The sequence below is a fragment of the Pangasianodon hypophthalmus genome, chromosome 3 (assembly GCF_027358585.1).
Source record: "Pangasianodon hypophthalmus isolate fPanHyp1 chromosome 3, fPanHyp1.pri, whole genome shotgun sequence".
NCBI classification, from domain to species: Eukaryota; Metazoa; Chordata; class Actinopteri; order Siluriformes; family Pangasiidae; genus Pangasianodon; species Pangasianodon hypophthalmus.
In genome coordinates this window covers 24,735,523-24,760,254 of record NC_069712.1, presented here as the reverse complement: position 1 = coordinate 24,760,254, position 24,732 = coordinate 24,735,523, and the positions used below count along the sequence as shown (strand labels likewise).

General features: G+C 37.9%; 1 protein-coding gene across 19 annotated transcripts in view; it reads right to left on the bottom strand.

The window, feature by feature from the left end:
• Nucleotides 1-24,732, bottom strand: part of b3galnt2 (beta-1,3-N-acetylgalactosaminyltransferase 2) — an 86,040-nt gene that overhangs the window by 24,827 nt on the left and 36,481 nt on the right. For 6 of the 19 annotated variants that reach the window (XM_053232670.1, XM_053232675.1, XM_026939155.3 and 3 more), the window contains one exon: nt 21,666-21,748. The exons of 3 other annotated variants lie outside the window; for them this stretch is intronic. In XM_053232670.1, the coding sequence (XP_053088645.1) occupies nt 21,666 (1 nt within the window). In that variant the 5' untranslated portion in view covers nt 21,667-21,748. 10 more of the 19 variants (XM_053232668.1, XM_034302678.2, XM_034302679.2 and 7 more) reach the window with 5 other exon arrangements.

Below are 24,732 nucleotides of genomic sequence, written 5' to 3'. Positions count from 1 at the left end.
TTATATATTCCTCAAAGAGCAGCAGGCAAGAAAGTGAAAAATATTCCATGGTGGACAGCATATTAGACATAAAGAGTTATGCTGGAAACCATATTGCTAATGATGTCTTAAATAACTGCTGAGAGTATGTAAATAAAAAAAATAAGGAGATTTGGGCAGAATATAAATCAATTAGTAGAGAAATATAGAATTGCAGACATAAGATGCAGCATCGCACCTGTATGGGGAGAAGTGCCAACATGGATAATTCCTGATGTAAAAATTGTCTTAGAGATACTGGACAAGAGAAGGGAATGGGAGGACATGGGTAAAATTAAATATAATGTAAATAAGCATATCCAGAAAGAGTTACATCTGAGTTGTCAATATATGCTGTTGAAATCGTTGCTATCATAGTAGGTTTGATATGGGTAGAGGAAATAAGACCAGATAGAGTGGTGATGTGTTCTGACTCCACTTCTGTCTTAACATCGTCATCTATCCATCAATCATCTCGAGAAGACTTGATGAGTAAGATATTTATGTTATTATGGTGTGTACGAAGGAAAGGAGTAGTTGGAGGATTTTGCTGGGTACCAGAGCGTACAGGGATATCTGGAAACAAAACAGCCGATGAGCTAGCAAAAAAATGCAAAAAAAAAGTGGATGTCAATGTGCCCTTAGGTAAAGGACAATTTATTATTAAGAAGAATGCTACAAAAGAATGGCAAGAAAGTTGGAATACAGACACTAAGGGAAGGTATCTATAACATTTAAAAAATCAGTAGATACTAAAAGAACAATATGTGGTAAAAATAGGAAGGAAGAGGTCATAATAACTGGGCTAAAACTTGGTCTCTCAGGACTGAATGCATCACTAGTCTTTTTTTTTTTTCCCCCAAAATATATTTATTAACATTTTGTGCAGATACAACTTACATTTACAAAATTGAAATAAACCACTGTTCTGCTTTTCTACCCCCCCATTACAATCCCCCCGTCCCCCCCACCCCTAATATCCCAACCATGACAGCAAAAACCAGAGCAAGTAACAATAACACTGTAAGTGTAGTCATTAAAATATACAATGAATGTCAGGGGAAAGAAAAAAAAAACCAAAAAAACAATAATAATAATTTTAAAAAATTTTAAAAAAAAAATGTTAATCCTCTTCTGCAGAGTGACAGATCAATGGTATCAATATAGTTTAACAACGGTTTCCATGTTTTATGAAAGCTTTTTAAAGACCCTTTTAAAGAGAAATGAATTTTTTCCAGCTTTAAGCACAAAAGAATTTCTTCTTTCCATTTATTATATGAAGGAGGGGATGCATGCTCCCACTTAAGGAGAATAAGCCTCCTGGCCAATAATGTGGTGAAAGCAACAGCGTGTTGAGTCGATGAAGGCAAGTTTGGCTTAAAAGGAATTCCAAACAGAGCTGTAAAAGGGTTTGGAATGGCTGATGTATTAAAGGTTTTTTCAAAAGTATCAAATATTTTAGACCAAAACTCTGCCAGTCTTGGACAGGACCAGAACATGCAAGTATGATTTGATGGAGACTGTCGGCACCTATTGCAAGCGTCACTCCTGTCTGGGTATATTTTGGCTAGCCTGGCATTAGCCTAGTGTGCTCTATAAAGAATCTTGCATTACATTAAACTATGTTGAGCACATATGGAGGAAGAATGTACTAAATCACATATATAATCCCACTCTGTTTCAGGTATAGTGACCCCTAGACCCCAGGATTTAAAAAAATCTATTGATTCATAAATGACAGAGATTAGCCCTCTTCTGTCTTTACTAAGAGAGAGAAGGGTGTCCATTTTTGAATCAGGAGGGAGGGAAACTGGGGAAACTAATTTTGTACAAAATGTCTGACCTGAAAGAAGTGAAAAAGATGAGTGTTGCGAAGAACAAACTTCTGGGATAATTCTGTAAAGGATAAAAATATTCCTTTATTATAAAAGTCCCAGATGGTACTGAGACCCCTTGAGGACCAATCACGAAAAACTGAATCAGAACATGATGGTAGAAAAGATAAATTGTTTACAATAGGAACCAGAATTGATGGTCTGATTAACCCAAAATGCTTCCTAAAATGAACCCATATTTCAAAAGTATTTGCCACCACTAAACTGTCTGAGACATTTTTAATATTTATAGGAAGCTGAGAGCAAATCACAGAATGAAGGGAAAATTTAGAGAATGACAATTCTATTCGGGCCCAGACTGGATGTTCAGGAACTCTTGAGGAATTAGTCCAATACAAAAGCTTGATGATATTATAGGCCCAGTAATACCGCTGAAAATTTGGTAAAGCAAGGCCACCTTTGGACTTTGGGAGTTCGAGAACTGTTCTCCTAATTCACGCATATTTCCTGCCCCAAATAAATGAATTGATTGTCTGATTCGGAGTGGTAAAAAAAGACTTAAAAATGGGTATATGTTGAAACAGAAACAGATAAAAATTTGGGCAAAATTGTCATCTTAACCAAATTAATATGGCCAATTAGCGATATTGGGAGAGAAGACCATCTCTCTATATCTGCCTTACAGACATCAAGCAAAGAATTAAATTTTTTTCTAAAGATGGCTGTAACTGATTTAATGATAAATACGCCTAAATATCTGAAACCTTCCTGAGCCCACCTAAAAGGGAAAGCGTTGGGAAAGCGTCTCAGCTGCTAAATTGATAGGGAACAGTTTGCTCTTTTGAAGATTCAATTTGTAACCAGAGAATTTGCCAAACAAGTTAAAAATCTCGAGGATTGGTGGCAATGATGAAATGGGGTTCACTATATATAAAAGAAGGTCGTCTGCGTTAAGGGACAGTTTATATGAGGTTCCAAACCGGGTAATGCCTTTAAACTTTCCCTCACCTCACAGCCAAATGGACAGTGGCTCTATAGCCAAGGCAAATAATAGAGGCGAAAGGGGGCAACCTTGGCGCGTGCCTCTGTAAAGGTGAAAGGTTTTAGAATGTGTTTCATTAGTGTGCACAGATGCTACAGGGGAGGAGTATAATAGTCAAATCCATGCTATAAAATTTGAGCTAAAACCGAATTTATTTAAAATAAAAAACAAATACTCCCACTTGACCCTGTCGAATGCCTTCTCAGCATCGAGGGATAACAACTTCGGGAGTGTTGGAACTTGAAGAAAGGATGGTATTAAAAAGTCTTCTAGTATTATAAAAAGAGTCTCTCAATCATAAAACCTGTCTGGTCAGGAGAAATCACAGCAAGCAACACTTGCTGAAGGCGAAGGGCAAGGACTTTAGACAAGATTTTAAAGTCCACATTTAACAAGGAAATTGGCCTGTAGCTACTGCAAAGCAGTGGATCTTTATCTTTTTTAAGCAATAATGAGATGGATGCCTCAGACATGGTTGTTGGAAGCCGGCCTGACAGAAAAGCCTCATTATATACTCTCTGTAGAATTGGGGCTTTAACGGAGGAGAAAGTCTTATAGAATTCGACGGTAAAGCCATCGGGGCCAGGTGATTTACCATTTTGAAGTGATTGAATTGCCTCTTGTACTTCTGTGATTGACACAGGTCTACCCAAATCATCTGTGGAGCCATCATTAACACAAGGGAATGTAAGTTGATCAAATGGGTTTGGGCCATTCCAAATTTTTGAGTTGCATTCTGAGGAATAAAGATCAGAGTAGTATTTTGAAAAAATCAATTTTTCCTCGGGGTCAGAAACTATATCACCCTCAGGAGATTTAATTTTAGGAATCAGCCTAGATGCGCAGACAGTTGGAGATTGAAATGCAAGTAATTTGCCAGCTTTTTCACCAAAAAAAAAAAACGCTGTCTGGCACTCAACATTTGCTTTTCAATTTTGTGAGTTAGAAGTAAATTATACTCTGAATGAAGTTGAAGACGATTTTTATATATTGTGGGTGAGGGGGTCGAAGAATATTGGAGGTCTAGTTTAGAAAGTTGGAATTCTCAAATCTCCTCAACTGACAGACATATGAAATTATTTGTCCACGCATATAGGCTTTGAATGCCTCCCATAATGTGTTACTGCTGATAGAGGTATCGTCATTTATTTCAAAATATATCTTTATATGAGATGCGAGGAAATCTTTGAAGTTGTTATCAGAAAGTAAATGTGAACTAAATCTCCAGTGTTTAAAATTAGTCCTGGCTTGTGGAAACATTAAGTCCAAAGATGTGGGGGCATGATCGGAGATGACTATACTATGATAGTCACATGAGCTGACAGAGTGCATCATTCTGTTATTCAAAAAAAAAAAAAAAAATGATCCGCGAATATGAATGGTGAACATGTGAAAAAAAGAGAAGATTTTACTAGTTGGAAACTTTGATCTCCAGGGATCTGACAGGCCAATCTGTTTAGTATAGGATTCTAAAAGTTTGGCCGAGTTGGAAAACGTGGTATGTTTTGAGGAACACCTGTCCAATAATGTATTTTGAACCCAATTGAAACCCCCCCTATGATTATGTGGTGACTATCAAGATCAAGGAGTACGGAAAAAAATTAACAAAAAATGTGTCGTTGTCCCAGTTGGGGCCTTATATACATACTAAGACAACTGGGACTGTTTGTAGAATTCCGGACACAATCACATAACAACCACTTGAATCTGAGACCACCGATTCAGATTCAAAAGCGATGTTCTTATGTATAAGAACTGCTGCCCCTCTTGCCTTCACAGCAAATTTGGAGTGAAAACAGAGACCGATCCATGCACTCTTAATGCGAGAAACATCTGAGGTGCGAAGATGGGTTTCTTGTTTTTAAAAAAAAAAAAAAAAAAAAAAAGGGACTGTAAATGTGAAAAGGACTTCTTTGGTCTTAACGATATTATTTAAACCTTTTACATTCCAAGAGATAAATGAATATTTGTATTTCATTTTGCTGTGCTATATCATTTAGGTTAAGCTGATGTATTCTCCACCAAAATATGTAGGACATTAGCAGATCAGCTCAAAAGGGGAAATTTGTAAACTTAATATTTTAATAGCTGATCAACTATTCGTCCAGCAATAAGTTGAAACGAGTGAATTTATTAATTGTGCATGGGATATTACCTCCGTGGCCACCGGCAATAATATCTTAAATATAGTGAAACACTATATTGAGAGCACAGTAACAAGATCGGCAGTTTAAGGCAATAAATTTGAAGCACAGAGACACAAGACACTGGCCTTTAAACATCAGACGAGACTTTATTATACTAAGCTACTATACACATATACTAAACTACTACACATATATACTACACTACTACACATATATCCTAAACTACTACACACAACCAACACACACACAGACTTACACATTCATACATGTAGGGATATGGAATGAGAAGAACCAGTGAGAATAATCAGAGAGTTGAGTTCTTAGACATAAACCTGACAAATCACGAGATCCTGACCTGAGTGAACCATCAACATAAATCAGCATTAATCGGTGAAAAGAGTTTTAGGTTTACTGCACCAGCTTAATGAAGTTGGGAGGTATCAATACTTGCTTTGCCTAGGTGGTGAATGGAAGGAGTTGGTGTGGGCCAGCAGGTTCTAGTCGGACCGGAGTTGGAGGGTGTTAGAGAAGTTGTTGATCGTCGCCGGAGAGGGAGGCTGGAGTCTGGACGGCTGGGCGAAGGGTCGAGTCAAGCGAGGTTCAGTGATGCAAGTCTTGGAATCTTCTGGGGGAGGTTCTCTTCCTGTTCCAGCTCTGTTCTGGTCCCAGCTCCGTTCCAGTCTCAGCTCCAGCTCCCGCTCCGGCTGTTCTTTGTTGTTGCGTTCCTGTATTTCTGTGTCTTGGGCATGTGGTTTTATGTTAGTTTAGATGAGCCGGCCTCTTGAGGTCTTCAACCAACTGCAGGCCGGTTTGGAGATGATTGGAGAGTGGCTTGGCTGGCCCTCCAGCTAATTTGCAAGCGACCCCTCCCGAGTTGCCCCCTTCTTAATGTCCATGTAATGTGGTCTTATTTACCTTTAATGTTTATAATAAATGTATGATATGAGGTACTGAGAATTGAAAATCATCAACAGCTTCAGCACATGAAGACAAGCATGCAGATACCACACATGACATACATTAGCCATGGCCATTAGCTACTGGGTATAATGGCATGTTTACAGAAAGAAACAGACTTAATATTATACAATTCCATTAATAGTGGGGTTGTAATATAATGCTGGTTAGAGTACGTGATTTGGAGGTAACACTGGACTTCCCACCATGTGAGAAGTCACCGTGGCTGAAGTGTAAGTTAACTCTTGCCCTCTGGTTTAATACAGGTTGTGGGAATGCATGTTCCCCATACAGATTTAACACAAACTCAACGATTATATTGAAATAAAATAAGGCAGATACAGAGAAAGAAAAGGGCATTCTTAAAAGTGGAGGAGTCTTAGGCCTGGAGTCCTTTTACTGGTTCAGTTGGGAACAAAGGTCACTTGAAGCTGAGTAGGGTGTAGTGTGATAAATCTCAACCAGTTCCCTAATCCAAACAAAAGGCATCTGTTAAGGGTGGTCAATTCGAGGTCAGTTCCACGGAGGGGTAATTTACACCCTTTTTTTTGGGGGTTTTCTGCGTTCCGATGACCGTTATCATCCCTTAATGTTTAACGACCTGTCGTTTAGCCTAGACAGGCTGGAGCCATCTTAGGTCCGTTGGGTGTGAAGGGATGTCTTTGTCCTGTGTGTGGTTGGAGAGACAGTCAGTTTCTTCAGTTCGATAGTCTCGATTACTACAGCTACCAGCCAGTTTAATCATGCATAACTATTGCAGTACACTGATCCATAAGATGTTCCTAGCAAATATTTAATAATTAAAAAAAAAAGAGTTAAAGAAAGAAGAGGGGAAAAAACAAGAAAAAGAAGAAACAACTGAGAAAACGTGATTCATAAAAAAACAACAATCAGCCGCCGCTTTAACCCACCCCTGTTCTCCCTTCAAACAAACCAAAAACATGCGTATCTCTCCAGATACCTTATCTTCCTTTTTAACTCCTGTTTTCCACAAACCTTATACTTCTCCAATAACACATTACCCCCAATCACTAGAACATCGGAATTAGAATTATTACTGCAAGACATATAAATAAAATGTAAAACTCCTCAAATGACAAAAATAAAATATACATAAAAATATATTTTTAACAGCACCCCAAGTATAACTTTTTCAGTCACAAATACTGTATACAACGACTATTCAACTTATATTGAGTCCAAGTCCAAGGACATTAGGGCCTGTTTAAACCAAACAGGGGCAAAAACAGCTTTTGCTAAACATGACAACTAGAATGTGCATTAAACAACAAACAATCGTGAAAAAAAAAAAAAGGAGTCAAAACGGAGTCAAATAGTAACCAAAATATGACGATGAAAATACGATCAATTAAATTGCTCCCAACTTACATAGTAGTCCCAATGATACGGTCAGTCCGCATCGGATTGCTAAGAAACGTCGCGCTGGTAATCCTACTACCGATCAGTGGCGGTTCTAGAGTACACTAACTGGGGGGGCCAGGCAGGGGCCACTTGTGCTTTTAGGGGGCACGCTAACATTTATTTTCAGGATTATTTTTCAGTCACTTTTCACTATGTCATATATCACTGTTTTATAAGCAAATAAGCTAATAAAATAAGTTAAACTCAAATGATTGTTTCATGTTCATTTATTTGACAATAAATTTTGTAGTCAAAAACAATTATAACAATTAAGCATCTATGCACATTTAGGCACTTTTCTGCATATTATTAACAAATTACATTTCTTTAATGTGTACACCTGTTCTCTTGTAACTTAGCTGCTGACTCTCTGTATACTAGTCATAACTGCTTTACATGTAGATTTAACATATGCAACACCGGACAATAAGATCAGTTTAATATTTTTAATATAATGTGTAACTATATGCATTTTTATTATATTTTAATGAAATATTGTCATTACCTGTATGATGTAGATTTGAAACTCTGAAGGGCACAGACTCGGCATGGTACTCGGGCATTCGCTCTTGCTTGCGTAATCTGTGCTTGGCACAAAAGTTTCATTACTGCCACCCGCAGGACAAACTGTGCAATGTACCCAAAATTGCTCCAGAACTGCCCCTGCTACCGATTGCCCTCCTCGGCTGAGATAAACCGCTTCTTACTCCACGATTCCAATGACACCATGTTTATTCCAATGACATCAGGTTATTCAGAACTGCCGCACTAAGAATCCAAAAACCACTTGCCCTCCTCTGCCGAGGTGAACCACTTGTTGCTCCCTTCTTTGGTCGTTATATGAAGCCTTGCCGGATACAAAAGAGCCGGTCGGAACCCCTGTTTGTACATTTCGGCCATAACTTCACGATACCAAGCCCGCTGCTCCATTACCTCAGGGCTGTAGTCTTCATAGATGGCGACTGGTTTCCCTTCATTGGCTGCGGACCCTCTATTGACTCAGGCACACCGATGATCCTTATGTTGTTCCGTCTACTCCGGGCCTCCAGATCTGCAGTCATGACTTTGAGTTTTGCGTTGCTCTCTGCTAAGGCTGCGAGGGATGTTTCTAGACATTCCATCTGCTCATCTAGCGACTCCGCATGGGACTCAAGCACGGTGAGTCTCTGTCAATGGTCAGATACTGTGGCTTGCACACAATCTAGTTTCACTTCTAACGTTGAAATTGCAGCCTTGAACTCAGCCGCCAAGGCAGCTCTATGCCCTTCCAGCAAGTCTGTTAGTGCCGCGACAGTCACTTCGTTTGGTCGTCGCAGGCGCCTCGGCTCTCACGTTGGCTTCTTTCTTGGATGTTTTCGCTGTTTTAGTTGCCATTTTACACGGACAACGTCATTCAAAAGTCGTCTTACTAGTTTTTCTAGTGTGTCAGAGAGAGTCGGTGGGGTAGTTAAAGAAATAAACGAAACTGAATGGGAAAGAGGGACAAACGCGTCTAACTCCATTGCACTGCTCACCAGAAGTCCCTGAAAGCATCACTAGTCTTAACTGGAGTAAGTGATATTGACTTAGAGTGGTATTAGAGACTTAGAGTGGTGAGAAAGAAACAGAAGAACAGCTAATATATGATTGTAAAAGCTATGGGGAGGACAGGAAAGAATTAACAACACATTTAAATAAAAAGGATAAGAAGAATAAGGACTTGGAATATCTACTTGGATATGAGTTTAATAAATTTTATATATATATATATATATATATATATATATATATAAAATTTATTAAACTCATATCCAAGTAGATATTAAGAAGGCTATAAAATAAACAAATGATGCTCTGCTCTGGAGCCTGCGAGGACATATGTGGACGCTGGAGTAGCTGAACACGCAGCTCCAGCCGATACCTAAACCCTGATGGATCGAGAATTAAGTAATTTCTGTTTTCTTTTCGTGTGAAAAGACTAAAAGAGAGGAACAAAGAAAAGAAAATGACCTTAAATAAACCATGAGTGCATAACAGCACTGTAGGTAGTGATATGCACATAGGACGCAACATGCCAAAAACAGAAAAAGAAGAAGTGCAAGTATTATTTAGCAAGCATGTAAGCATTTAAATTGGAAATGAAACAAGACAATTTTCAGCAATTACAGGTAATATACCAAAGAAATATAGCATTTTTTATTAACTTTATAACTGTTATAGTGTTACCTGTTTTTCGATCTCTATAGAACTTTGCATGCTTCTTTAGACTCGTAAGATGCTTGTGCTTACCTAATTTCATGAAGTTCGGAGGTTTAGTTTAGGAATTACTGGCTTTTGGGTAATTCTTCATGCTCATATTTTTAAATGACCCTGTTATAGCCATCCAAAGACTAAAGTTCAACATTTTTTTCATAATTATTGATGTAGGAACTCCAGAAAATTGTACTTGTTGAGGTTGAGTGAAAAACATAGGACTAGTTTACAAAAGTAGGTTTTTTAAAGATTTAATGATTTGATTGACACCAGTGGCACCTGCATAAGTTGTATAAGTATTAGAAGGTCTAATATATATTTATGAATAATGTGTATGTGTGAAACTGCGCGTAATATACATTCCTTTATACACATGTAAAACGTGATAGCACCTCCTTGTGGCCAATTTAAAATACAGCATCTTAACACACAGTTCAAAATGGCCGATGCCCAAAATATCCGACATAGTAAAATTGGGTATCCTTCAACTCGGTATGCCTCACTGAATCTAAAGATGCTACATCCATGAGTTTAGGACAAATTATACGCAAGTTATAGGCAAGTTTGGTGTCAATATGCCAAAGTGCTGCAGAGATACAGTTGTGTTCAATCACTGTTTTTGGTAGAAATTATATTTCTACATGGCAAATATTTTGCTAGTAGGTATAGTAGAGTAATAGAAAACCAACAGACCCAACAGACATGACATGCATGCTGCTGATTCTGTGTAATTGAATCATTAATTGAAAAGGGCGTGTTCAGAATAATAGGAGTGTGGAGTTCAGTTAGAGAGGTAAATCATTCTGTGAAAAAACTGGTGTCAAACAAGTGGCCCTTATTTAAGGACGAAGGCAGCAAATGTTGTACTGTGCATTTCTCTCTGAAAATCAGAATAAAATGGGTCGTTCCAGACATTGTTCAGACGAACAGAGTACTTTGATTAAAAAGTTGATTAGAGAGGGGAAAACATATAAAGAAGTGCAGAAAATGATAGGCTGCTCAGCTAAAATGATATCATATGCTTTAAAATGGCAACCAAAACCAGAAAGACACGGAAGAAAACGGAAAACTACCATTCGATAGTAGCCAAATATAGCCAAAATGGCAAAGACTCAGCCAATGATCAGCTCCAGGGTGATCAAAGAAAGTCTAAAGTTACCTGTGAGTACTGTAAAAATTAGAAGACGCCTATGTGAAGCCAAGCTATCGGCAAGAAGCCCACGCAGAGTCCCATTGTTGAAAAAAAAGAGGTTACAAAGAACACACTGACTGGCCTAAACAGAAATGGCGCAATATTTTGTGGACTGATGAAAGCAAGATTGTTCTTTTTGGGTCTAGGGGCCGCAGACAGTTTATCAGACGACCCCCAAACACTGAATTCAAGCCACAGTACACTGTGAAGACAGTGAAGCATGGTGGCGCAAGTATCATGATATGGAGATGTTTCTCATACTATGGTGTTGGGCCTATTTATTGCATTACAGGGATCAATGATCAGTTTGAGTACACTAAAATACTAAAAGAGGTCATGTTGCCTTGTGCCGAAAAGCAAATGCCCTTGAAATGGGCGTTTCAACCAGACAACGACCCCAAACACGCCAGTAAGCGAGCAGCATCTTGGTTCTAGACCAACAAGATTAAAGTTATGGAGTGGCCAGTCCAATCTCCCGACCTTAATCCAATAGAAAACTTGTGGGGTAACATCAAAAATGCTGTTTCTGAGGCAAAACCAAGAAATGCAGAGGAATTGTGGTATGTAGTGCAATCGTCCTGGGCTGGAATACCTGTTCACAGGTGCCAGAAGTTGGTCAACTCCATGCAACACAGATGTGAAGCAGTTCTCAGAAAACATGGCTATACACAATTAATTATTAGTTCAGTGATTCACAAGAAAGCTAAATCTTCAAGCATTTTTAGTTTATACAGTAAATGTTTGACTTTGTAAAGAAAAATGCAGACACTGCTATTTTTTTTTTTGAACAGCCTAATATTCCTTTTTCTTCACTTTCTGTAAAGTAATAACAAATTTGATCAATTTTTCTTCATGTTTTGATTTAGAATACAATGTGCAGTGTTCCCAATGCATTTGTGTGTATGGAAATAAAAGTTATTATAAGGATTTTGAGCTTTACTCACTTTTTTTAAACACACTGCTATTATTTTGAACACAACTGTATAACTTCACGTTCATTTTGGTGTGCTCCCCGTCATATTTGTTGACACATTATACATGAACAGTTTGGTCTATCGAAAATCTTGGAATAAGTTTTTGTCTGAAGATGATCTCAGTAAAATTTGGTGAAGTTGCAAGGAACAGTCTAGGAGGAGTTCGCAATAGTCTGAAGATAATCTGATGCGATTTTGGTGAAAATCGGACTAATGGTCTAGGAGGAGTTTGAAAAAATAGGTTTTCTAATTCCAGAAAATTTAATAGGTCGTTCAGAAAATTCAAAATGGTGGAACATGTACTTGGGTGGAAACTGAAACTAGCCCTTCCTAGTTCCTAGCATTTATGGTTCAAATGTTATTAGCATAAGCATGAGTACAAGTTGAGTTGTTGGTGGTGCTAAAGGGTTTGAGATTGTGACTCCAAATTTGCTATGGTAACATTTCAGACTGTTTCGCATGTGTGTGCCAAATTTCATAACTTCCCTATGTACCGGTTCTATGGCCTGATAGATAGACACAAGAGCAGAAGAAGATGATGCAAAATAATAATACTAATAAAGTTGATGAAAACAATAGGTGCCTATGCACCTGTGGTGCTTGGGCTGCCATAGACCTCAAGAGTGGAAGAAGAAGAATAATAACTATAGCACTACAGAGGCACTACAGAGGCAAAGTAAGGAGCTAAGTAAGCATGATCATGATTTTATGATCTTATGAGCATAATCTCACGATTTTATGAGCATGATCATGATTTTACATATCAAGTTTCAGTGCAATAGGCAGTAGGCTTGGCAAGATATTGCATAAAACACTTTGCAGCGCTTTGAAGATGCTTTATATGGAAACAGTTTGAGAGATCAAAAAGTTTTTTGCCAGCTCTGATGATGATTTATGTGAAATTTGGTAAAGATTGGATAAATGGTCTAGTAGGTTTTTGACATGCCACAAAATGGCAGACAAACAAAATGGCCTACTGTGGAAAAATGTATATCACTGGTTTCGGACCAATAGTTAGGTTTGGTCTATCAACATGAAATGGCATGGACTGAACATGATCCAAGTCTAAATTGGTGAAAATTGCACAAAAGTTCAGAAAAGCAAAAACATGTTTTTTACATATCTGCTGAGCACTAGGTGTCACTGTTCCAAAACTGTGTAGATACCCTCAAGTCATGATGGCTATGGCATACACTAAGTACGCTACAGCATTATGGAGATACAGCCTATATTTCTATGGTAAATTACCTGAAATTTCCAAAAATGGTTGTTTCATCTCCAATTTAATTGCTTACACGCTTGCTAAATAATACACAATATCTTTTTACGCATGCACTTCAAGCTCTTGAACTCCGATAATTGCTCCTCGCAGCTATATTTTATTTCTATATTTCTTTATAAGCATTTTTATAAAAGATATTACTGTCAATGACATGCTCAGACATGCTAGACACAGACTGATTGTTGTATCCAACTGTGCTCGGGTCCAAGGCGGACTATTTGGATGGATAAGAATTTTCACTTAAATGTAGTGAAGACTGGATTCAGGAAACTGACTCCTTTCAAAATGAAAAGAAGTAACTTACAATGTAACTTACGAGGTTATACCCATGTTAACCTAATAAAACATTGCTAGGTCTACAGGTCAAACTACAGATCTATAGCCCCCATAACAACTTTATGCAAGTGATGGAAAAATAATTTCAGGAGATTATATTAGGCCTTATACATCAGAAACTGAAAAGCTGCACCTGCCTAATAGTCCTTCATGTTCCTCTGTAGAATAGGGAGGGTTGTTACTATATGTAACATTTGACCACCTAACAGCTTATGATTTTCATTTTTGTACTTCACATCTCAGGTACCATGTGGCCCACCACAGATAAAGCATGCAGAGTACACATGCATGCTCCATCTTGTTCACATACATGTTAATATTTCCCAGTGCTTTCTTAATAACTTTTGTCCATCATATCAGGTTAATACTGTAAGGTTATTGACAACAATATGAAATATTATAATAATAATCTTCTAATGACACGTTGCTAGTCTTGTGTCCCATACCTGATTCTGGCCTGCTATTATCCATATCCGAGTCATTAACTTTACAATGTCTGTTTACTATATATGTGCCTTTATTTGTTTACATTGCACAAGTTTATAAGCACCTTTTAGGTGTTCAAACACACACAAAGAGCTGTGTTTTGACATCACAAATGAACAAGACTTTTCTAGAGTACTTAAGCCAGTGACCAGCTCTTGAGTAACACAAAACGCCATAAAATGTACATCTTAATGTCTCAAAAACACAAAAGCTTAGAGTTCAAAAGTACCAAGATGTTTCAACACAATCAAAGGATGATTGTAAAAACTAGAGGCTAAAAAGATGAAAGGATAAATGAACAATATAGTGAGAATAAATGCACACACTGGCGCTGAATTTTCTAATTCAAACGTTATTTTCCGTTGGTGGTTGTTATGCCAGAAAGCAGAAAATCTTCGCAGAAGTAGATGGTATTTAGTTGGTACAGGCATACTGGGTATGAATTTGCTAAAGCAATAGTATATATAGTAGGTAGTATTTTATGTAGCATTTTAGTAATGTTGGCTAGACACAATTTTCGTTACACGGCACCATACATAGTTTATTGTAAAGTAGTGGTAGCTAACATAGCTAGCTGACTAATTAATTCCTAGCTAAATAAACATTGTGACATTGCCCTCTTAATATTTGCAGATAACGTATCAAGTGACACTGTTTTATAAATGCTCGAATCAAGCTGCTAGCTGGTTAGCAAAAAATTGTTGCTGTAGGTCACAAAACAACCTTATTATAACAACAGGGCAGGCAAACATCTAACCAGATAGCCAAATCATACAAGGAGGTAAAAGAATGCTCTCGCTATAGAGGCGCTCACGCATCACTGGCTCTTGGGGAAATACAGACCGCAATCCCTTAGAGCTCCCTGAAATTTATATATAATTTATATGACTGAGTCCAAGTTACTTAAATGTTAGCTAGGTTGGTAAATAAAATAATTGGTCGGTTATATCGAGCTAAGTGACCGATCACAGTAACTATGTTAAATCAGCCTGTAGACATGTCCGTCCATTGTTAAACTCCTATATTTCAAATTTATTTATGTTAAAAACATATTTTTAATTACTGATTAGATTAATTAATGACATATTTCAAAATAAGCAACATATTTAAATGCCTAACAGTTCCAGAGTTTCTGAAACTACCTCACACTGAAGGCTCAAAAAGACGATGCCTGAATCGATATGCCACAAGCACATGATTAATGATGCTCCTCGGTAAGTGACCACATGACTACTTTTACTCATATTTATAACAGCAAACTGCAAAATGCATTATGGGTCATGTGTACTCTAGGCCAAAAATTAACCAATAAAGTTAATTTTGTGCCAAAAATTTCAAATAAAATTTTAAAAATCCACAAGGAAAATATTAAAATATAAAATAAAAATATAAAAAAAGATGACCTCTAATTCACACTTTCATTTTGTTTTCTTTTTTGTTTAATTTTTTTATTTACAGATATTTCTAATGCAGTTTTTTGCTTCTGGAATATTTCATTTGCTATCTTTTGCTATCTTTTTTTCGCTTCTGACTTTTGGCACATTTTGATTGGTGGGGTGGGGGGTGGTGGTTGTGTAGTGGGGGGTCAGTGGTTAAGGTAGCTCAGTGGTTAAGGCTCTGGGTTACTAAGCAGAAGATCAGGGGTCAAGCTGCCACTGCTGGGCCCTTGAGCAAGGCCCTTAACCCTATCTGCTCCAAGGGTGCTGTATAATGGCCCTGTGCTCTGACCCCTAGTTCCTAACAAGCTGGTATATGAAAAGAATTTCATTGTACTGTACACAATGTATTGTGTATATTGTCCATAAGTATTTGGACAGTGACACAATTTTCATACTATTACCTCTTTACACCACCACAGTGGATTTGTAATGAAGCAATCAAGATGTGATTGAAGTGTAGACTTTCAGCTTTAATTCAACGGGTTTAACAAAAATATCGCATTAACCGTTTAGGAATTACAACCATTTTTCCAGTCCCTCCATTTTCACAGGCTCAAAAGTAATTGGACAAACTAACAATCATAAATATTAGGATTATTTTTAATACGTAAATGCAAATCCTTCACAGTCAGTGTCTGCCTGAAGTCTGGAACTCATGGAAATGAGTTGCTTTTGTGGTACTTTTTGGGTCAAAATCCATTTGTACTGTGAAGCACAGTAGGGTTAGGGTTAGGGTTAGTACCTATCAGTTTTGCAGCATTTGACTGAATCTGAGCAGAAAATACAGCTCTATACACTTCAGAATTCATCCTGCTACTTCTATCAGCAGCCACATCATCAAGAAACACCAGTGACTCAGTATCACTGGCAGCCATAAATGCCCATGCCATATGATGTGGTATGCTTTGGATCATGATCCCTTCCTTTCCTTTTCCATACTCTTCTCTTCCCATCATTCTGGTACAAGTGAATCTTGCATTTTTTTTTTAATCAAAGTTTAATATAGTCTCTCTGTTTTTGAGTGTTACCAGTGGTTTGCATCTTGAGGTAAAACATCAGTATTTACATTCATGAAGGCGTCTCTTGATTCTAGACCTTGACAAAGATACGCCTACCTCCTCCAAAGTGTTCTTGACTTGGCTAGATGTTGTGAAGGGATTTTTCTTCAATAAGGAAAGAATTCTGCAAACATCCACTTTAGCTGTCTTCCATGGCCTTCCAGGCTTTTTTGGTGCTGCTGAGCTCGCCAGTGCCATTCCTTCTTGTCAAGAATGTACCAAATTGTTGATTTGGCCACTCCTGAAGTTTGTAATATCTCTTTGATAGGTCTGTTTTGTTTTTTTCACCCTAATGATGGCCTCCTTCACTTGCATCGACACCTCTTTGGACCGCATACTGAAAGTTCCCATGAACAGCTACCAAATGCAAATTCAACACTGGGAATCAACTCCAGAACTTTTATCTCCTTAATTTGTCATGAAATAATACGGAAACAGGCCACACAATGATTGTTTCATTTCAAATCCACTGTGGGGTGTACAGAGGCAAAATTACAAAAATTGTGTCACTGTCCAAATACTTATGGACCTGCCTGTATACGACACAAAGACTTCTTCATTTAGAAGAAGGCGTTCACCTTAAATCTCTGTTGGTCAAGTAATTTTGGAGTAGGAGGTGCTGTGAATGTTAGCCACGCCCCATTCCATTAAAGGTGAACCTGCCTCTGACATGGAATGGAGCCGAGTGCTCAGCAGCAAGGAAACGGTATTGTAATTGCATTAAAAAGCTGACAAAAATAATATGGATAGCTGCTAATGTGTTTGTACAATGGATATAAAAAGTCTACACACCCCTGTTAAAATGGCAGGTTCCAGTGATATAAAAAAAATGAAACCATATATGTTTTAGCAAATATATATATACACACACACACACACACACACACACACACATATACACACACACCGATCAGCCATAACATTATGGCCACTGACAGGTGAAGTGAATAATATTGATATTGATTGTTACAATAGCATCTGTCAAGGGTTGAGATATATTAGGCAGCAAGTGACCAGTTGGTTCTCGAAGTTGATGTGTTGGAAACAGGAAAAATGGGCAAGCGTAAGGATTAGAGAGACTTTGACAATGGCCAAATTGTGATGGCTAGATGACTGGGTCAGAGCATCTTTAAAATGGCAGGCCTTTTGGGGTGTTCCCGTATGCAGTGGTTAGTACCTAACAAAAATGGTCCAAGGAAGGACAACTGGTGAACTAGCGGCAGGGTCATGGGCGCCCAAGGCTCACTGATGCGCGTGGGGAGTGAAGGCTAGTCCATCTGGTCTGATCCCACAGAAGAACTATTGTAGCACAAATTGCTGAAAATTTAAAGCTGGCTATGATAGAAAGGTGTCAGAACACACAGTGCATCGCAGCTTGCTGCGTATGGAACTGTGTAACCGCAGACCGCTCAGAGTGCCCATGCCGACCCCTGTCCACTGACAAAAGTGCCTACAATGGGCAGATGAGCATCAGAACTGGACCATGGAGCAATGGAAGAAGGTGGCCTGGTCTGATAAATCACATTTTCTTTTACATCATGTGGAAGGCCGGGTCTGTGTGCATTGTTTTCGTGGGGAAGAGATGGCACCAACATGCACTATGGGAAGAACGCAAGCTGGCGGAGGAAGTGTGATGCTCTGGGCAATGTTCTGCTGGGAAACTTTGGGTCCTGGCATTCATGTGGATAATTGAACATCTGTGGGGTGTGCTGGCCATCAAGCCCCACCTCGCAACTTACAGGACTTAAAGGATCTGCTGTTAACGACTTTTTGCCAGATACTACAGCACACCTTCAGGGATCTAGTGGAGTCCATGCCTCAAAGGGTCACAGCTGTTTTGGCAGCAAAAAGGGGACCAACACAATATTAGGCAGGTGGTCATAATGTTATGGCTGATCGGTGTGTGTGTATATATATATAAACACACACATACACATACATACATATATACACTGCCTGGCCAAAGAAAAGTCACACAATCTAATACTTTGTTGCACCGCATTTAGCTTTGATTACGGCATGCATTCATCCTGGCATTGTTTCAACAACCTTATGCAACTTCACAACATTTATTCCCACCCAGAGTTGCATTAATTTTTGGCCGAGATCTTGCATTGAGGACAGGAGAGTCTAACCACTCCATAAAGTCTTCTCCAGCACATCCCAAAGACTTTCAGTGGGGTTAAGGTCAGAACAGAAATGATTCCTCATGCTCCCTGAACGACTCTTTCACAAGTTAAGCCTGACGAATCTTAGCATTTTCATCCTGGAATATGCCTGTGCCGTCAGGGAAGAAAAAGTCCATTGACGGGATAACCTGGTCATTCAGTACATTCAGGTGCTCAGCTGACTTAATTTTATTGCCGCACAATGAGGCTGAGCCTAGACCTGACCAGTTGATGCAACCCCAGATCATAACACTGCCTCCAGAGGCTTGTACAGTAGGCACTATGCATGACGGGTGAATCACTTCATGCAGTTCCCTTCTTACCCTGACACGCCCATTGCTTTGGAATAAGGTAAATCTGATTTTATCAGACCACATGACCTTTTTCCATTGCTCCACAGTCCAGTCTTTATGCTCCCTAGCAAATTGAAGTCATTTTTTCCAATTAGCCTCACTAACAAATGGCTTTCTTGTGGCCACACAGCTGTTTATTCAAATAGCTGTTTAGTTTCTCATCACATTGTGTGTGTGGAAATGCTCTTACTTTCACCATTAAACATAGCAGTGAGTTCTCCTGTCGATTTTTTTACGATGTGACATCACCAAGCGTTTTAAAGATCTCCGATCACGATCATTCAAGATTTTTTTCCGACTACATTTCTGCTGTAAAGTTGATGGTTCACCACTATCCTTTCAGGCTTTAATAATGCACTGGACATTTCATAACCCAGTTCCAATGATTTCAGCAGTCTCCTTAGTTGTTTTCTTTGCTTGATGCAGGCCAACAATTTTCCCCTTCAGTAACATCTTTTCCACGACCATGGGATACGTAATCTGCCATGGTTGTTTAAGAAATGAGAAGCTACACACTGCATCAGTTAAGGTTAAAAGAACTGGTGCCAGCTGAAACATATTAATCACTGTAGTAATGATCCAATCATAGACTCTTAAGTATTTGCTTATTTAAACCCAAACAGCGTCGTTTTTTTTTTGGCCAGGCAGTATAATAATATATATATATATATATATATATATATATGTATATATATATATATGTATATATATATATATGTATATATATATATATATATATATATATATATATATATATATATATATATACATATACACATATACATGTAATGTATATAAAAAAAACATAACACACACACATTATATATATATATATATATATATATATATATATATATATATATATATATATATATATATATATGAAACATAACACACACAATATATATTATATGTGTGTATATATATATATATATATATATATATATATACACACAATATATATTATATGTGTGTATATATATATATATATATATATATATATATATATATATATATATATATATGTTTAAAGTGTTTACATTTTAGTCCATATCTCATGAACCGTGAGCCCTAAAAGTAAAACTATCTTGCCCCTGATTCCTTGGGTTCTCCCAAACAAAAACGCCTCACAACAAAAATAACTTATTTATTTATGCTAATTTGCACTTTTGTGAACAAATTTGGTGTCGAACTATGCAGTTTATTGAGTATGAACCTCAATAATTATCAAAAACATGTTGACATTTGTAAACAATATGGTCACCACTTGTCACCACAGTCAATACTAATTAGGAGGATCCTTATTTGCTCAAAAAGTTGTAACTCATTAGTGCTTGCATGGATTCTCACAAAACATGAGAGGCTTATAACAGGAGGAGGTTCTGAGGTCATGTGCAAAGGTTGAGGTGCGGTCATGCATAGGGGTGGAGCTAATGTCAGTTAACCTTTTCTCATAAATCATGAGTCCGATCAAGCTGAAATTTGGTAAGGTGCATCTATGTGCTAATCTGTTAAGTTTTTCACTATTAATTAAAACAAGCTCGCTAGCAGAAGGAGCGAGGATCTGAGGCCGACACACGTGGGTCTGGTGCCCAGGAATGAGCAGCGCCATGCCGGACACTTCACCCAGGAAACATGGAGGCCGTGGCCGAGGAGCTGCATGCCGGCTTCCAGATTCCAGTCACCAACAAAAAGATATTGAATGGCTCCCTGGTGGTGACGCTCACTTACCGAGATAGGAGCTACACCAGGATTTTGCTAGACTGCACCAAAATTATTATTATTATTATTACTATTATTATTATTATTATTAATATATAAGCTAAGCTAATTGGTGCTTGCGTTTTTGCCGCAGATACTTGGCAGCAATGGCACACACTGCTTCTTCTTCATCTCATATATATGACGTGATGCATATATACACTGGTGAATTTTATATACACACGTTCTCCCTACAGAATGTTTAATTTTAGCGGCAAGAAAACTGATTTGTTGTTTTAAAAAAAAAAAAAAAAAAAAAAAGTGGAATGCTAGCTGTGCCTCCCACGGATACACGTTACTGTGGCAACCAGTTGTAGAAACGCCTACTTGTAACTTCATAGTACAGCGACTGGCAGCGATAAAATCGCGGTATGTGTTAATGTAGCTTATGCCTAGGGGTTGCCTCCCACTCATAGACTCTATGCTAGCTCTATTTAACATGCTAAGATTTCGGGGGACTTTGCTGAGGAGTGAGTGGACTAAAATATTTTCATGAATTAGTTTAGGCTTGGCATTTACAATGAATTGTGTTTATAATGAATGCCATTATAATTTAAATGATTATTTTATACTTATATATTTCACTCTTTCTGTTCTGTTTTTTTTTTTTTTTTTCAGCAATGCAATTTTGATCTGGTGAGACTTATATTCAGGTGCGACATGACAGTGTGTGTACCAAGGTATCAGTTGTTTCAGTGATTTAAGTGCAATGAATCAAAAGGTGAAGATAACCTTTTTGCAGCTTTCGCAGCACACATAGGATGGTGAAGTTGTTCCAGACAGGACAATGTATTAGTAAAATGGTCTTTGAACACACACATGTGTGTGTGTGTGTGTGTGTATATATATATATATATATATATATATATATATATATATATATATATATATATATATATATATATATATATATATATATATGAACAATAGTAAATAAAATCTACTATTATCATTATTACTCACTCTCTCTTTTTTCTGCTCTCCAAGTAGCAGGTACTTCTCAGTCCTAGAACAGGCTTTTGCATTTTTGTTTTCTTGCTATATTTCTGCATTACAAAGGAGAAAAGGAAAATTGAGTCCTTCATTAATAAAAAAGGTTCTTGCAACTATTCTTGACTTATTTTTATTTTAATCACAGATGTTTTAAATTTATAATGGCAGTGGTCATTTAGAGCAACTTAAACTTAATAAGTTCAATTGAAGTTAATAGATTGATAGCCAGACCCACGATTTTATTGTCAAATAATAAGAGAACTCTGCTGCTAATAACTAGGAACCATCAGATCGTTTGCATGATCTTGGGCCAGGGTGAAATTCAAATCAAATCACTTTGTCACTTCATCATAACCACAAGGGTACAGGCGGTGAAAATCACTGCAGCTGTGCAGTGTAAATTACAAGTATACAGACCACAATAAACACGAGCACAGTATGTACAGTATTCACATAATACTATATACACAGTATACATGTAGAACTTAATATACAGAAAACATACAATACATAGTGCACGAGGGCTAACAAGTAAATACGGCGTGCCAATAAATACACAGTACACATACATATGCAGTTGTGTTACATAGTGTGCAGGTGAGCAGCACAGTATGCAGCAGTGCAAATGGACTGTCAAGGAGTACAGAATAAGATGATGCAACATTGCTGGAATGTATGTCTGTGCTGAGCAGCGCATGAGGCACACTGCAGCACTACCAATTAGAGTCCAGTGTTAACTGAAAGTACAGTGCATGGAAGGTAAATAAGTGGGTTGTGCTTGTGGTGGTATTATTAGCTAGAGATCAACAATCTGATAGCCTGCAAGAAGAAGCTGTTCCACAGACTGCTGGTGTGGGATTTGATGCTGCAGTTAAAACTGTTGAACCACATTAATAAATTAATATACAACGTACTGTAGCCTACAGTGCCTTGCAAAAGTATTCATACCCACTGAACTTTTCCACATTTTGTCATTATAGCCACAAACAAAAAATTATTTTATTGGGATTTTATGTGATAGACCGACACAAAGTGGCACATAATTGTGAAGTGGAAGGAAAATGATAAATGGTGTCCAAAATTTCTGAAAAGCATTTGTATTCACTCCCCCTGAGTCAATACTTTGTAGAACCACCTTTCACTGCAATTACAGCTGCAAGTCTTTTGGGGTATGTCTCTACCAGCTTTGCACATCTAGAGAGTGAAATTTCTGCCCATTCCTCTTTGCATAATAGCTCAAGCTCAGTCAGATTGGATGGAGAGCATCTGTGAACAGCAATTTTCAAGTCTCAGCACAGATTCTCAGTTGGATTTAGGTCTGGACTTTGACTGGGCCATTCTAACACATGAATATGCTTTGATCTATACCATTCCATTGTAGCTCTGGCTGTATGTTTAGGGTCGTTGTCCTGCTGGAAAGTGAACCTCCACTCCAGTCTCAAGTCTTTTGCAGACTCTAACAGGTTTTCATCTAAGATTGCCCTGTATTTGGCTCCATCTTCCCATCAACTCTGACCAGCATCCCTGTCCCTGCTGAAGAAAAGCATCCCCACAACATGATGCTGCCACCACCATGTTTCACGGTGGGGATGGTGTGTTCAGGGTGATGTGCAGCGTTAGGTTTCCGCCATACATAGCCCTTTGCAAAAAGTTCAATTTTGGTCTCATCTGACCAGAGCACCTTCTTCCACATCTTTGCTGTGTCCCCCACATGGCTTATCGCAAACTGCAAACGGGACTTCTTATGGCTTTCTTTCAACAATAGCTTTCTTCTTGCCACTCTTCCATAAATTAAACTTCTCCACAACTTTATCCCTAAATTGTCTGGTGTGTTCCTTGGTCTTCATGATGCTGTTTGTTCACTAATGTTCTCTAACAAACCTCTGAGGGCTTCACAGAACAGCTGTATTTATACTGAGATTAAATTACACACAGGTAGACTCTATTTACTAATTAGGTGACTTCTGATGGCAATTGGTTTCACTGGATTTTAGTTAGGGGTATCAGAGTAAAGGGGGCTGAATACAAATGCACGTCACACTTTTCAGATATTTATTTGTAAAAAAATTTTGGACACTATTTATCATTTTCCTTCCACTTCACAATTATGTGCCACTTTGTGTTGGTCTATCACATAAAATCCCAATAAAATAAATATTTGTTTGTGGTTGTAACGTGACAAAATGTGGAAAAGTTCAGTGGGAATGAATACTTTTGCAAGGCACTGTATATGTGCATAAAACACAAAATAGGCCTAATGAATGAAAATGTCTGTCCTGCATAATATGCACAGCTTTTTTCAAGTCTATAATTATCCCGCACCTCAACTAAGCCTTATACCAGATATATTATTATTGCAATATATAATAGTCATTCATTCATAATATTCAACTGTCTGTGATCTGTTTGCAGACATGGAGTCTTGAACAGTTTGCAGTGGAATCACATCAGTCCCATCTTCAGTCCTAGCCTTTAGGTCCAATTTCAGTATTCAAGTGGAGTTTATTGTCATTTCAGCCATATACAAGTATATAGGGAAACGAAACAACGTTTCTCTGGGACCAAGGTGCTACATAAGATGACACAGAACAACACAGAACTACAAATACTGTCAGTAAGCCATTTCAAGTCCGTCACATTGCTAAACCAGCATAGACTCTGTCACAAAAGCAGTCATAAAAATAAATTTTGACTGTTATGTATAATTGTAACAATCCAGGTTACTTGTTGGTGTGATCGTTGTGGAGCATCTGTAATGCACAGCTGAAAGTGTTCATGTCCCTTATTTTCTGCATGACTATTTCCAGGTATTGCAGATACAAACTACTGTATGTGTGATTCTAGAGAGAAATAATAATAACCTACTTTTCTTTGTATCTTTGTATTTACGTAAATGTTATAGCGTTTAAACTAATTAGCTAAACACTTACTTCCCAGGTAAATGGCTTTAATAAGAATTTTCAGGGTAGCCTAGGACTAGCGTACATCTGCTGTCAGCTAATTACAAGCTCTCATTCTAATCCTGAAAGTCTTTGGA